This window comes from Mus pahari, chromosome 3 (assembly GCF_900095145.1).
Source record: "Mus pahari chromosome 3, PAHARI_EIJ_v1.1, whole genome shotgun sequence".
NCBI lineage: Eukaryota > Metazoa > Chordata > Mammalia > Rodentia > Muridae > Mus > Mus pahari.
In genome coordinates, this window is record NC_034592.1 from 133,234,251 (window position 1) to 133,248,211 (window position 13,961).

A 13,961-nucleotide genomic window follows, 5' to 3' on the forward strand; every position below is an offset into this window, starting at 1 on the left:
GTATCTGGAAAACAAACATTTGTCAAAACTTCCTGAAGGGAAGGTTGTCACAGAGGACTAAGGTCATGCTAACCTCCTCTTTCAGTTTGCTAAGAGAAGAGTTCTTTTACAGACCAAGACTACTGTTATTTGCAATGCCTGTATGCCTTTTTATTGCTACCTGCCTGATACATATTATTGTAATTATAATGTATTCTTATATAAGACCATTTGTTTCTGCAATTTCTGTTGCTGTAAACACACCTAACCAAACTTCCTTAATGATTAAGGGACTCAGAGACCACTCTCAGATGGTCCCCTGGGCAGGCAGTGTTGCCTCCTGACCTATAAATGGTAAGAAATTTGGGCTGGGTTGAACCCTTTCAGAGCCTCAACTTGCTTTCCTGCCCACCAATGAAATGTTTCTCCATGTGCATGACTGACTTCTTTTTTTTTTTTTTAAATATTTATTTATTATATGTAAGTACACTGTAGCTGTCTTCAGAGACTCCAGAAGAGAGCATCAGATTTCGTTACAGATGGTTGTGAGCCACCATGTGGTTGCTGGGATTTGAACTCAGGACCTCTGGAAGAGCAGTCAGCACTCTTAACCTCTGAGCCATCTCACCAGCCCATGACTGACTTCTTGCTGGGTGGAATTTTTAACAACCAGAAGGGTTGTGATTGATGATAGCCTCTGCACGTCCTTGGAGAGAATGCTGTATACTTAATTTGCAGCAGGTTTTCTGTGTTTGTCACTGCAGCCTAGACTGGCAATTTGTATTTTGAGGAGTTCCATGCAGCTTGTTCTCCAGAGCTGAAGTGAAGTGTCATGGAGGCACAAACACTGATATGACTTACGAATTTTTAGTTTTTGCACAAACAACTTTTTTTTCTTGCGTGTGTTTTCAGAACCACCTGTCAGCTTGGCGACGAGTCCCAGCAGGTATTGGGGGCTGTCTGTCAATCATGTGCTCATCTCTGAATGTTTAACAGAGCTCAGCTACACCTGAGCACCCAATGCAGTCCTAAAAAGGGCATCTGGTGATTCTGTGCAGAGCCAGTCCCTGCAACCCCAGAAACTCCAGGAAGTCCTTGGATGGCAAGAGTTTGCCTTCCAGTGTGGCAGGCGCAGTCACTGGTTCCGTTTCTACTTTTGCCTCATAAAGGTGGTAAATCTTAGGTATGGGGAAGCTGCAGTCTGGTTTTTCCAGCCTCAGACACACCAGTAAAGGGATAAACCATTTCCCCTCGAGCGTCTAAGCTCTCTTCCCGGCTGAAACCGCCTGATTGACGGGCTCTTCATCCGAAGCCCCGCCTCCAGGTCACTCCACGCCCATCCACAGGGCCCGGCCCTCTCTCAATGCGCAGGCGCAATCCGTACCAGCCGGCCTCCGCCGCAGTCCTTGGCGCCAGAGAGACCGCAGCATCCTAGCGCTAGAGTCTTCTCTGCTCGCTCCAGGTCCATCCCTTGTCCTCTGCCTCTTCTGGCGCCATGGCGAAGCCGTTGACGGACAGTGAGAGGCAGAAGCAGATCAGCGTGCGTGGCATCGCGGGGCTGGGCGACGTGGCCGAGGTGCGGAAGAGCTTCAACAGGCACCTGCATTTCACGCTGGTCAAGGACCGCAATGTGGCCACGCCCCGCGACTACTTCTTCGCTCTGGCACACACAGTGCGCGACCACCTAGTGGGCCGTTGGATCCGCACGCAGCAGCATTACTACGAGCGGGACCCCAAGGTGAGCAGCCCGCCCTCCCTGGGAGGGAGACCCAACCCAGAGCAGGGCGGGTCCCGCCCCCCAGTATCGCCCACGGGCCTGGTCTCTGTTGCACCACGGTCACCTGTGACTAATGAAGAGACCGTAGAGTTATGCATCCTCCTTCGAAGGACGAGTGCATACCCTCGCTTTCGGGTTTCGTTTTAATTGAGACCCATCCCCCTGCTCCCCAGCCCGCAGTCCCTAGTCCCTAAGTATGGCTTTGAGTGGCCCTTGTCTTCCACCGCAGTCAGTCCCCCACCGGTATGTTGTCTGGAATCTGGCTGTATGGAGCCAGGCCTCTGCCCACGGCGGAGTTGCGCGTCCCAGAGAAGTGCTCTAGGGGTCTGCTCTTGCCCGCGGATTTTCCGGCTGTTTTCCAGCTGTGCACTTCCGAGATGGCTGCAGAGTTCGTGCTTCCTCTACTCCCCACTCCCCTCCCCCTTTGTTTTTCTGCAGCCCCGAGCGAAGATGGGGGACTGGAACCAGATCCGGTAGTTTTATGAGTTGGAAAGGGGTGAGATCAGTAATCTGCAGGCAATTGTCCCGCCCCGTGCTCCCTACCCCACCCCCTACTCCGAGACTGATGAAAAGAAAATCATTGGTAATGCCTGCATGAAACAGGAGAGATCCGAAACTCTAAGATGGAATCCTGTGGGGAAGGCTGCCTTTGAGGTTTCCACCTTGACAAAACTTGTTTGGAAGTTGCTTTAGAAGTTGTAGCTTTTCTCTGTTTTGCAAACCTTTATTCTCAGTAGGAAAACAAAATACACTGAACAGAGTCTTTGACAGTTCTCACCACCCCAACCCCCAACACTTCTCAGCCCGGTCTGCTGGACTGTTTTTGTGTTTTGCTTTTTGTTTTTTCGAGACAGGGTTTCTCTGTATCGCCCTGGCTGTCCTGGAACTCACTCTGTAGACCAGGCTGACCTCGAACTCAGAAATCTGCCTGCTTCTGCCTCCCGAGTGCTGGAATTAAAGGCGTGCTCTCTTGGACTGTTAACTATGTGCAATTAAGCTGGCTTCAAACCCATGCAAACCCACCTGCTCTGCCTCCAGAGTGCTGGGATGAAAGCCTGTGCCAGCTCCACCAAGTCCCCCAGTCCTCCTTATTCTGTCCTGTTTATGTTTCCAGGTAATTTCTGTTCCTAAATACACAGGTATACGTATTTGTATGCTGCACAATTTTGTGGCTTTTATTTCATCCGAAACCATTTGTGGCTTCACTCATAAACAGGGCTCTGGGTCAGTAATACATAGTGGTACTTTTCAGCTTATGCAGGTATCATATTTTTGCATGTCCCCTGTTGAAAGATTTTCTCCTTCCTTCCTTCCTTCCTTCCTTCCTTCCTTCCTTCCTTCCTTCCTTTATTTTTTTTCTTTCTTCCTTTCTTTCTTTCCTTTTCTGCATTTGGTATGGAGAATTCTGCCTATCTTGTATTAAGACAGAGTGAAAACTAGCAAGGAAAAAAAAAACTCTTGCCTATCTGGGGCAAGTTAGTAATAATCTGATTTGCAGTAGAAATCTGGGCACCCAACAGCTGTCTTATTGACAGAGCTTTAGAGTAATTTTTTATAGGGTATTAAAGTATATTTGATAATTGCTAAGAGTAAAAATTAATTGCTTTCCAAACTCATTCTGGGGCCTTTTCCCTTCCTAAAATAAAGATGTTGAGGACAGGCTGTTAGAATCCTAGTTGGGCTTCTTCATATTTAGTATGCAAGGCAGCTTCTAAAGAAGTGGCCCCAAATGGCTAAAACAGGTTATTGCAACAAGGGCTTGGGATAGCTGCCAGGGAAACTGGCCAGGAGCAGTGGCTCCCCCAGAATGCCTTGTTAGTAGAAGAACTGTGTTGCTCAGATTCACTGGTGTTATTCTAACAGTGGATGACAAGGGATCCAGCTTTGCCTGCAGTTCAAGGTCATTTCCCAGGAGTTGGAGGACACTGTAGGACTCCTGTTGTGGTGAGTCCAGAGATTAAGGAAATGTCTCTCTGGGCTGCAATCTACCCAACAGGTATGATGGTGTGTTTCTGTAGGCTCAGCTACCCTAGAGTTTGAGGTACCCTTGGCATAATCCCCTGTCTCATTCAGGAGACAGGAGAGGTATGGCACAGCGGTAGAGCCCAGCTTTGGGTGTTTGATACCCTAGTTTTCAGTGTTTGTCTGAGTAACTGATGCTGGCAATCAGCTGGTCCACCTCTCTGCACCATATGGGGAATGTACTTCCAACAAACCACAATCAGAGCCATCCCAGGCTCTGGCAGTCAGTGCCTGGGGGCCGTGAGCCTACACGGCTCAGACTGGAAGCACGGTGGCCTGTTGGATAAAGCAGTGCTTTTATTGTTTCTTCTTTTACAGGTGTGCAACTCCACACTGCTTGCTGAGGAGCTAGCAGAGCCGTGTTAACTGTAGTTTCACAGATTACATTGGAAACGTGGCTCAGTTTGTTTTCAGCATCCTTTCTCTGCACTGGCAGAAACATTTGGGACTTTTTTCTAACTTATTTCTTATTATATGTAAAACTGTGTGTGTGTGTGTGTGTGTGTGTGTGTGTGTGTGTGTATACACATGTATGCATGAGGCAGGTGTGTACCCTCCCAAAATCCGTGTTCAGGCCAGAGGAGAACTTTGAGAGTTCAGTTCTTTCCTTCTGGTGTGTGTGTCCTGGGAACACTAGTAGCTTGGGCTGATGGCTGTAGCCTTCAGGTGCTGAGTCACCTTGGCAGCTTTTAAAGCCGTCCATGTGTTCAGTCTTAAGAGTGCACAGCCCCTCAGACTTTCTCGACCCTCCTGTGGCTGGTGACTTTTCTTTTACTCAGCGGCGTGGTGCTTTTGTTCTTTCTTAATTGTGTTGTTTGTTGTGTGTATTGGTGTTTTGCCTCCACTTACTTCTGTACAGCAGTTTCAAGCCTGGTGTCCATGGAGGCCACAAGAGGGTGATGGACTCTCCTGGGACCTGAGCTACAGACAGTTGTGACCTGCCATGTGGGTGCTTGGGATTGAACCCAGGTCCTCTGGAAGAGCAGCCAGTGCTTTAACCACTGATTCATGACTCCAGCCCTAGCATCATGGTTGTTAGAAACAGTAATTACACTCATAGTGTAGATTCTCATAATTTCTGACGAGGTCCACAAGTTCATCCCGAAATAGCAGACCCTTGGAGAGCACTCAGTTTAGGGACCAGAAGTCCTGCACAGCAAAGGACCTAAGTGTAACCTCCCCGCCCCCCACCCCACCCCCGCTTTTGTTGTTGTTGTTGTTGTTGTTTTGAGAAGCCTAACCCCTTTTACAACTTTTCCTTTACTTGGTGGTATTGGAGATCAGACCTAAGGTCTGAAGCCCTAAACTCCTCTCCACCCTGATTTTTCCCATTTTCCCACTTTGTGATGTGCCACTGTGTGTTTAGATTGACACCCACTCACCCCACCCCACCTCACCACCCAACCCCTTAGTTAGGGTCTGTCCATAGCCTAGGGTAGTCTTGAGTCACACCAGCTAGCTGGGTGTAGTTTCTAGCCTTCCTTCGCCTTGTGTTTTTTCATCTTTAAAACAAAGAGAACTGAGCCATGTAGTCTATTTTTGAAGCTTTTGTCATTCTAAAATGGTCAGGTTTTATGTTTGCTTGTAAAATGTCCCCATTGAAAGTTGACATTCCCTTTATGCAGAAATGCTGGGAGCCAGAAGAGTCCAAGGCCATCTTTGGTTACATAGCAAGTTTGAGATCAGCATGAACCACATAAGAGACCCTGTCTTAAAACCCAGGATCTCACTGGGTGTGGTGGCACATGCTTTTGAGGCACAGGCCGGCTGGTTTCTGAGTTCAAGGCCTGGTCATCATAGTGAGTTCTAGGCTATCCAGGACGATACAGTAAACCCTGTCTTGGAGGAAGAGGGAGACAGGGAGGAGGAAGAAGAGGAGGAGAAAGAAGAAAAGAAGGAAGAGGAAGAGGGGGAGAAAACCAAAAATAAGGAGGAGGAGGAGGAGAAAGAGAAGGAGGAGAAGGAAAAGAAGGAAGAGGATTAGGAGGAGGAGGAGGAAGAAGAAGAAGAGGAGGAGAAGGAAGAGAAGGAAAAGGAGGAGGAGGAGGAGGAGGAAGAGGAGGAAAAATATTTTCTATCCAGAAAGATTTGAGCAAGATGTAACACGAAAGGTTCAAATTAGTAGAAGGCCTCAGTGAAAGTGAGACACTGTGGTGTAGCCAAGCACTGTGGGTCTGAATCCTGTTGTGTCACAAGCTAAAGTAAGCATAGCCAAGACATGGGTAGAAAAGGACTCGGGATCTACAGCACGCAAGGAGAGTATGGGAGTTATTTCCAAAGCAGTGCCTTCTCTCCAGAGCAGGCACTGAAAAGTTAGTCACAAGGCCTGCGATGCACTGGGCCTGGCTCCTTCCTAAGCATGCTCACTGAAGTAGTGGACTTCTAGTATGCTCATTTCACGGTCAGGGATCACACATTTAATATATTAAAGTGTGAGACCTTGTCTCAAAAAAGAAAAAGATTGAAGTGACGGTCTTGGCATTTGCAGTCTGTATTATGAAAGTTTTGCTAAAAATAAAGGAACCAATATTTGAATGTGCCTTGATTGAGGAGTCTGTCCCTAAAGGTACCTGCTTCTCTTTGTGGCTAACAAGTGCAGAGGATGAATTAAATTTGAGTTTGAAGTCAGGAACTAAACTCAGTTCTGGCCACCAAAACAAATGACAGATTAAATGCATTTACAAGAGTCAGCAAAGTCACATTGCTGTCATGTATACTGTGCGCAGGTGCTTGGTCTCCCGTGTAGGTCTTTGAAAACCAGTTGAGCCAGGCAGTGGTGGAGCATGCATTTAATCCCAGCACTTGGGAAGCAGAGGCAGGCGGATTTCTGAGTTAAAGGCTAGCCTGGTCTACAGAGTGAATTCCAGGACAGCCAAGGCTACACAGAGAAACCCTGTCTTGAGAAAACAAACAAACAAACAAAACAGAAAAGAAAAGAAAAACCAGTTGTAACCTGTGGACAACTTACCTTGTGGTTTGGTAACATATGAGGTTTGGTAACTATGAGGCTTCATGGTATCGGCAGGTTGAGGAGAAACAGCTCTTCTAAGAAGATAATCAGTGAATTTGCATGGTCTTGCAGTGCGTCTGGACCAGCCTGGGTATTCTGTGAGCACTGTATCTGGGGCTTTGTTAGAATTCATAAACAGTGGGAGCTAATGCTAATCTTCTTGACATTACTCGTCTTCTTCTACTTGTGTGTGTGAAGGTGATCTTTCTCTAGCAGGCTTCCCCAGCAGCAGATAAGGTAGGTCTTTGGCCTCAGGCTGTTGGTAGGCAGAGCTGTTCAGTGCTGACCAGAAGAAGTCTCCTGTCAGTGAGCACACACCTTTGGCCTCTGCTCTTACAGGCTATGAAGGTTAATTTTATGTGTAAACTTGGCTGGGACACAGTGCCCAGACATTAACATTGTCCTGATGTACAGGAAGATGGTTTGGGGGTGAGACGAACACTTCAATCCGTAGATTTGATTCTACATTTTATTTGTTTTAAGGCACATCTCCCTGTGTAGCTCAGTTGGCTTTGAACTTGTAATCTTTCCACCTCTACCTCCTGCCTGGGATTATAGGCATATACCACTCCATTTAGCTGTAATTTAATTATAGGCATATACCACTCCATTTAGCTTTAATTCAATTAAAAATATAATCGCTACTGTGTTGGTCAATGTTGTATTGCTGTAAAGAGGCACCATGGCCTCTTATAAAAGAAAGTATTTCATTGGGGCTGGCTTACATGCAATTCAGAGGTTTAGTCCACTGTCATCATGGCAGGAAGCATGGCAGCATGCAGGCAGACGTGGTACTGGAGAATTAGCTTGAGAGTTCTACATTTGGATCAGCAGGCTCTAAGAGAGGACACAGGACCTGGCTTGAGCATTTGAAACCCCAAAGCCCACTTGCACCGATACATCTCCCCCCACCCCCACCCAAGGCCACACCTCCTAATAGTGCCACTCCCTGGTAACCAAGCATTCAAATATATGAGTCTATGGGAACCATTTATATTCAAACTACCATAGACCTCATTCTGGTAAATCTGAGCTCTTGACTGCTACAGAAAAGAATTTCAGAATGATGTCAAGCCAGGAAGTTTATTAAGATTAAAAAAGAAGGAGAAGGATTCAGTTTTGCTGTTGGAATGCTTGCCTGGCATGAACAAAGGGCTGGCTGGTTTTGATCCAGGAATTAACACAAATAGGATGTGGTGGCATACACTGACCCCAGCACTCCTGGGTGGATCAGGAGAATCGATTCAGACCCATCTCATCTACCTAGCAAGGTCAAGGCCAGACTGAGTCCAAACTGTCCAGCCATTAATCACATAGGTGTGTGTGATTCCCCTGGCAGCAGCCAGGCTCCGTTCCTGTGGCTTGCTTGCAGTTACCTCAAGAACAGAACCAGATGTGGCTGGATAACAAAAGACAATCCACTCCTTGCCCTTTGCTTTATTTTGTTTTGCTTTTTGCTATTGTTTGAGGCAAAGGGTCTCTGTGTAGCCCCCAGCTGGCTCCCACCTCCAGATTCTTCCGTCTCTGCCTCTCTGCTGGGATAGGTCTTTCCCACAGGTCCCCAGCAGTGTTCACTTTGTATTTATTACTCTTACCATTTAGAAAGATGAGAAAAATAAAACAAGGGCTTAGGCGCTCTGGCCATGAAGACCAAGTGTGTATATCTTAGCGCATTCTGCACGGGCCTGAGAACCTCGTCGAATGAATTCTGCTAACTGGTTGCTTATGAACATTCTTGACCTAAGGAAAGAAAAAAGGAAATGTTGGGTTGCTGATATGTGTTATAAAAAAAGTAAGATATTTTAGAGAGGCACCACAATCACTAGTGTATTTCTTGTTATTATCAAATAACAATATATTTTCTTTTCATTTTGCCATTTATAAATTAAGCACACATATACATACATACATACATACATATATACTTACAAATATTTTGAAAAAACATGGTGCATATTAGTTGACACAATATCACAAATGCATAGAACCAGAAGTGTTTTTAGATTTTGGAGTTTAGAGTATTTGCATAGACTTGACTATTCCAACATCTCTCTCCCCTACTCCCACCCCCACCCCTCCAAAAAAAGAAAAGAAAAAAAAAAAAAGAAAAGAAAATGTCAGATAAGAGGTGCTCGACCCATGTAGAGTTTATTTTTAGGCATCCACTGAGAATTTTGGAGGAGCTCACGCTTAGATAAGGCTGGGAATACGTTATGTATGTAATGAGAAAGAATTGCTGTGTGGACCTTGAGCACGCAGTATTTTCCCAGGCAGCGGGGATCTAGCTGAACTCTGTATGCGTTCACATTTATTAATATGCCTCACCCAGACAGGACTTGTGCACTATGGAAACTCTATAAAGTAATGAGCTGGCTCAAGTGTAGTGCAAATAAAGCATAAGGTGATCTAAAGCAAGAAGCAGTGGACTGTGAACCAGTTGTTAACAGCAGGTGTGATTATAGCTGTCCAAGGACTTGCTAGTTACCCTGCAATATGTTTCAGTCATTTAAAAGAGACTGAAATTTGGATAGAAATTCAATATTAATTCATTGAGTTAAACAAAGATGGGGGAGCAGAGGCCAGACTCTAACTTTGTGATTTTTAATATATTTTTTCAATGGTTAACTTTAGTGTTCTGGAATTGTCTCCTTTTGACATTTTATTTCCTGTTCTGGGACACCAACTCTGCCCACATTGGGTGTTTTTTCTCATCAATATCAGTATTTTTTTCCCTCTAATTCTTTTCATGTCCATTTTGTCCAGCCTTACTTAGCCACATTTTTGATTCTGGCTTTGCTATTTCATGATTCCAAGGGGTTTTTGTTTTGACCTTGGCATGTTTCAGTGCATAGATACATTGTTTCATAGGTTAAGCATTCCAAGTCCCAAAAGTTACTTTTTTGTTGTTCTCTTTCCTTCCCTCCTTCCCTCCCTCTCTTACTACCTCCCCTTAATCCTTTTCTTCTCAACCTATTGTAACTTGAATTTGTGATCCTTCTGTCTCTGCCTCCCAAGTCTGGAATTACAGGACCATACTTCTACACTCAGCTGTGTGTGTGTGTGTGTGTGTGTGTGTGTGTGTGTGTGTGTGTGTGTGTGTGTGTGTGTGTGTTAGTTGACTCTCTTGTGCAGGTGCTCCAAGAGACCAGAGATGTGGTTATCTTTTCCTCTGTCTCTTGTTTTTCCTTCTGTCTGTTCTCAGTTGGATCCTTTGTGGTCCTAGATGTTTGGAGTGGGGTGGGGTAGTTTTCATTCATGAACTTGCATTCTGGAGTGGGGTGGGGTGATTCTCATTCATGAACTTGCATTCTGTGGAAGATGCTATGTGGTTTTATTTATTATATTTCCTGTCCCATCTTCCTGCCTGGTTTTCAGGTGAGCACCATCCCCTGGGACTGCCGAGAGTGTGCTAAGGGAATTCTTTTGAGGTGTTTTTTGAGTGTGTCCTTGAGTGAGAAAGATCACATTGAGGTATGTTTGCTGCTGAGCATCTGCTGTGAGAACATGTAGGTGCGGTGCATTTGTAGAGCTGTGCAGTGGATGCCTGATCCTTACCACCCCTGGGTTGTAAGTGGCACTTGAGACATTTTCTAACTTTGCTGCCCAGAGTATTGGCTTCTTTTCCTTTTTATTTATTCATCTATCCATCCATCCATCCATCCATCCATCCATTAGCTATTTTCTTATTTGCTTGCTTATTTATTTATTTATTTACTTACTTACTTATTTGAGGCAAGGACTTACATGCTGTACTGGAACTCGGCTGTATAGATCAGGTTGGGCTCTGACTCACAGTGATCCACCTGCCTCTGCCTCCTGAGTGCTCCCATGCCCTGCTTAGTGTACGGGAGGTCCTGGGTTTGATCTGAAAATGTGGGAGAAGGGAGCTGGAGTGGGAGCAAGTGGGGGAAGAGTATTCGCAGGCTCGTGCATTTAGCAACACAATCAAGAACACTGCAGTCATCGCACTGATAAGCCCGTCCATAGCGTTTTGTTGTTACCCACCCAACACTGTCCTTGTAGCCTTGAGCATCTGTCAGCCTGTCTAGTCCTCTGCCCTCCCTAGTCTTTCTTTATAGCAGGGATTAAGCCCACTACCTCATGCATGTAGGTCAGAGCCTCATGCATGTAGGTCAAGTACTCTATCCCTGAGGTATATCTTGAGCTTTTTAAATTTAATGTGTGTATGAATGTTGTATGTAAGAATATTGCATTTGTGCCTGGTGCTTGCAAGAACCAGAAGAGGGCACCAGATTCTTTGGCACTGGAGTTGCAGCCAGCTATGAGCCATAGTATGGTTGCTGGGAACCGAACCCAGATCCTCTAGTAAAACATCCAGTGCTCTCAACTGCCTATCTCTCAGCCCCTATCTGTAAGTTCTTATCATAGTTCTTTTGTCACAGGGACCCACTGAGTTACCCAGACAGGTTTTAAAAGTGGTGTCCTCCTGCCTCAAACCTCCCTACTAAGCACCAAGCCCAGTCAAGCCCTACTTTTGCCAGCACATGCTAGAATGAGATGTACTGGCAGATGGTTACAGCTTAACTACCCCGTGCACAGGGCAGGAGGAGGTACAGGTATAAGCAGTTTTCTGAGAGATAAGAAACGGTTCGTTAGAGAACTCTATGGAGAAGCCAGTTTTTAAGGGAATCCTTAGACAGTGTGGCATGGCCTGCAGTAAAGTTGCCTTGGCCCACAGACTCAGCAACACTTTGTGGGGGTTCTCTGCAGTGCTGAGTGGGCCTGAGGGAGAGGGCAGGGTGTAACAGAAGTCAGTTCGGGAACATGGCAGTCAGTGTCAGTCTTTATTGTTAAGGAGTCGGTGCTCCGTGGCTCACAGAATGTCAGTAAGAAGACAGAACCATCATCTTCCTCCTTGGGGGACTCTGACCAGGTAGACAAGGGAACTTGGCTAAGAGCCATCCCCTGTCTTGGAATGTCCAGGTCTGAAGCGCCTTCCAAGATGTCTCTGCAGGTCAGCACCTGCTGGTGTGGTATTGATTTCTCAGTCTTGACAGCAGCTCCTAGAACCTGTTGAGGCTGGTAGCACTGTGTGTGGCCATGGCTGTTAACACTGTGTGTGGCCACGGTCCAAGTTAAAACACCTCACTAAATCAAGCACACACACACCAACACCTCATACCAAGGAAATACACCTCACAGCCAGCAAAAACCAGTCTTTGCTTTGAGGGAATGATGTCTTTACTAAGGTGGCCGGCATCTGCATTCCTGTTTATTGTGTGCTTCTGATGGGCTTAAGAAGCCACCCTAAGAGACAATCATTCTCACCATATCACCCAGGTTGGCTTCACACTTCTAGGCTTAAGTCATCCATCCCCCTGCCTCAGCCTCCCAAGCAGCTGGAAGAACAGGAACACATACCATGGCCTGTTTATATTTAATACTTGGGAACATTTCATCCTTTGTAGACTGTTTTATCTCATGTTGGGAACAGAGCCTGTCTCAGGGCACACAGCTGGTAAGAGGCCAGCCTTACTCACTGTAGGATCTGCCGGCCGCGGAAGCCTGTTCTCAGGTTCCAGGATGACCTAACTCTTCTGTTAGAGGAGATCCGTTCTGTGCACTGGAGACTCCGGAGAGTACAGCTACTCTGCAGTAATTGGGTTCACATCAAAGTCCTACCTGGGGGCTTCGAGACTCCCTCCCTGCTGCGTCTCCTGTTTGCGGACAGAATGGGAAACTAAGATTTTGTTTTCTGTCTTCAGCGCATCTATTACCTTTCCCTGGAATTCTACATGGGCCGCACGCTGCAGAATACCATGGTGAACCTGGGCCTTCAGACTGCATGTGATGAAGCCACTTATCAGGTATGTGAATCTGTCCCCTGAAGAGTGATCGCTGACATTTGGACACCTGTGCCCTGGAGTGTTTTACCCTGCCAGGAGGGAGCATGTCCCTTCTTCAAGGGGAGAAGGTAAGGCTGTAAGGGATGATAATAAATGGAATTATTATGGGAAGACTGGTTTGAGTGGTGATGCTGTGGTTTAGAAGTTTCTAGAAATGTACTCCCTTCTCCCAGTCCATGGGTAGGTTTTGAATATGTCATGATCTATTTGGTTTCGCTCTCCGATCTCCAGACGTCCTCTTGACCTCATTGTGCTGTGAAGGTGTGGAAGTCCCTCCTCTCATGGAAGAAGCCATCTGTTCAGGCATTTTCTTTGCACTAATTTTACACAGGGTGTTTGTAGCCTCAGCAGAGTTATCCTTATCTCCCAGGCTCTCTTCGCTCTCCTCTGGAACACCAGTCACAGATGGGGAAGTTCTGTAGTGAGGCTGTGGAACATGGGTACATGAAAGTCTTTAGAGAGGGGTGCCCCCCACTTTGCCGCAGCACCCCACCTGCTTTGTTCAGAGCTTAGGTAGAAGGAGTTTGGGGACCTGGTAGGGACATAAGTCCAGCATGGGTGTCTTGCTGGAGACCACCTTCTCTCCTGAGGATGTTAGCCACCATTTTATTGCTACGAAAAAATAATGTAGAGAAATCTAAAGAAAGAAAGATCCATTTCAGTTCCAGTCTCAGTGGCCTGAGACAGGCAGCCCTGCATATGATGAAGCCACTTACCAGGTGAGCATGTGACAGAGTCGCTTCCCAGAGCCAGCAATCAAGGACAGAGACTCGGGGGCAAGGCACACTCCTGGAGGGTACCTTCCCCGCAGGGACCCATTTCTTCTAACTAGACCTCCCCCCGATAGTCTTTACTCAGCCTGTGTCTTCATCAGTGGCTCAGACTGTTCCTGAGGTCACAGCTTTCCGATCCAGTCACCTCTCAAGGTGAACACTGTACTCTCACAACTAGGACTTCAAAAGAAACCACTTTCTTCTGAATCAACTTATCAACAGCGCTCTGAAGAACAATTTACAGAAAAGTTTAAATACATATGAACAGTATTCTCACCAGCTTTAACTCAGGGCGACAATATGATCTCTAGAAAACAGGGACTCAGACTCTCCCACCCTGTGACGACGCTTTTCAGGCAATCTAACTGCTCTGAACGCCTTAGAATTTCTCCTTCTCCTCTTCTTTCTTTTCTTTTTCTTCTTCCTCCTCCCCCTCCTCTTCCTCCTCCTCTTCCTCCTTCTCCCCCTTCCCCTCCTCCTCCTTTTTTGAGACAGGGTTTTTTTGTGCAGCCCTAGCCGTCCTGGAACTCAGT

General features: G+C 46.4%; 1 protein-coding gene across 2 annotated transcripts in view; it reads left to right on the top strand.

Annotated features, from left to right (window-relative positions):
• Window positions 1-1,369: 1,369 nt before the first annotated feature.
• Window positions 1,370-13,961, top strand: part of Pygb (glycogen phosphorylase B) — a 39,555-nt gene continuing 26,963 nt past the window's right edge. The window contains exons 1-2 of one of the 2 annotated variants that reach the window (XM_021192310.2): window positions 1,370-1,717; window positions 12,515-12,616. In XM_021192310.2, the coding sequence (XP_021047969.1) occupies window positions 1,475-1,717; window positions 12,515-12,616 (345 nt within the window). In that variant the 5' untranslated portion in view covers window positions 1,370-1,474. Of the gene's footprint in view, window positions 1,718-3,676; window positions 3,753-12,514; window positions 12,617-13,961 lie in introns of those variants that run through there. The other variant, XM_029537112.1, reaches the window with a different exon arrangement.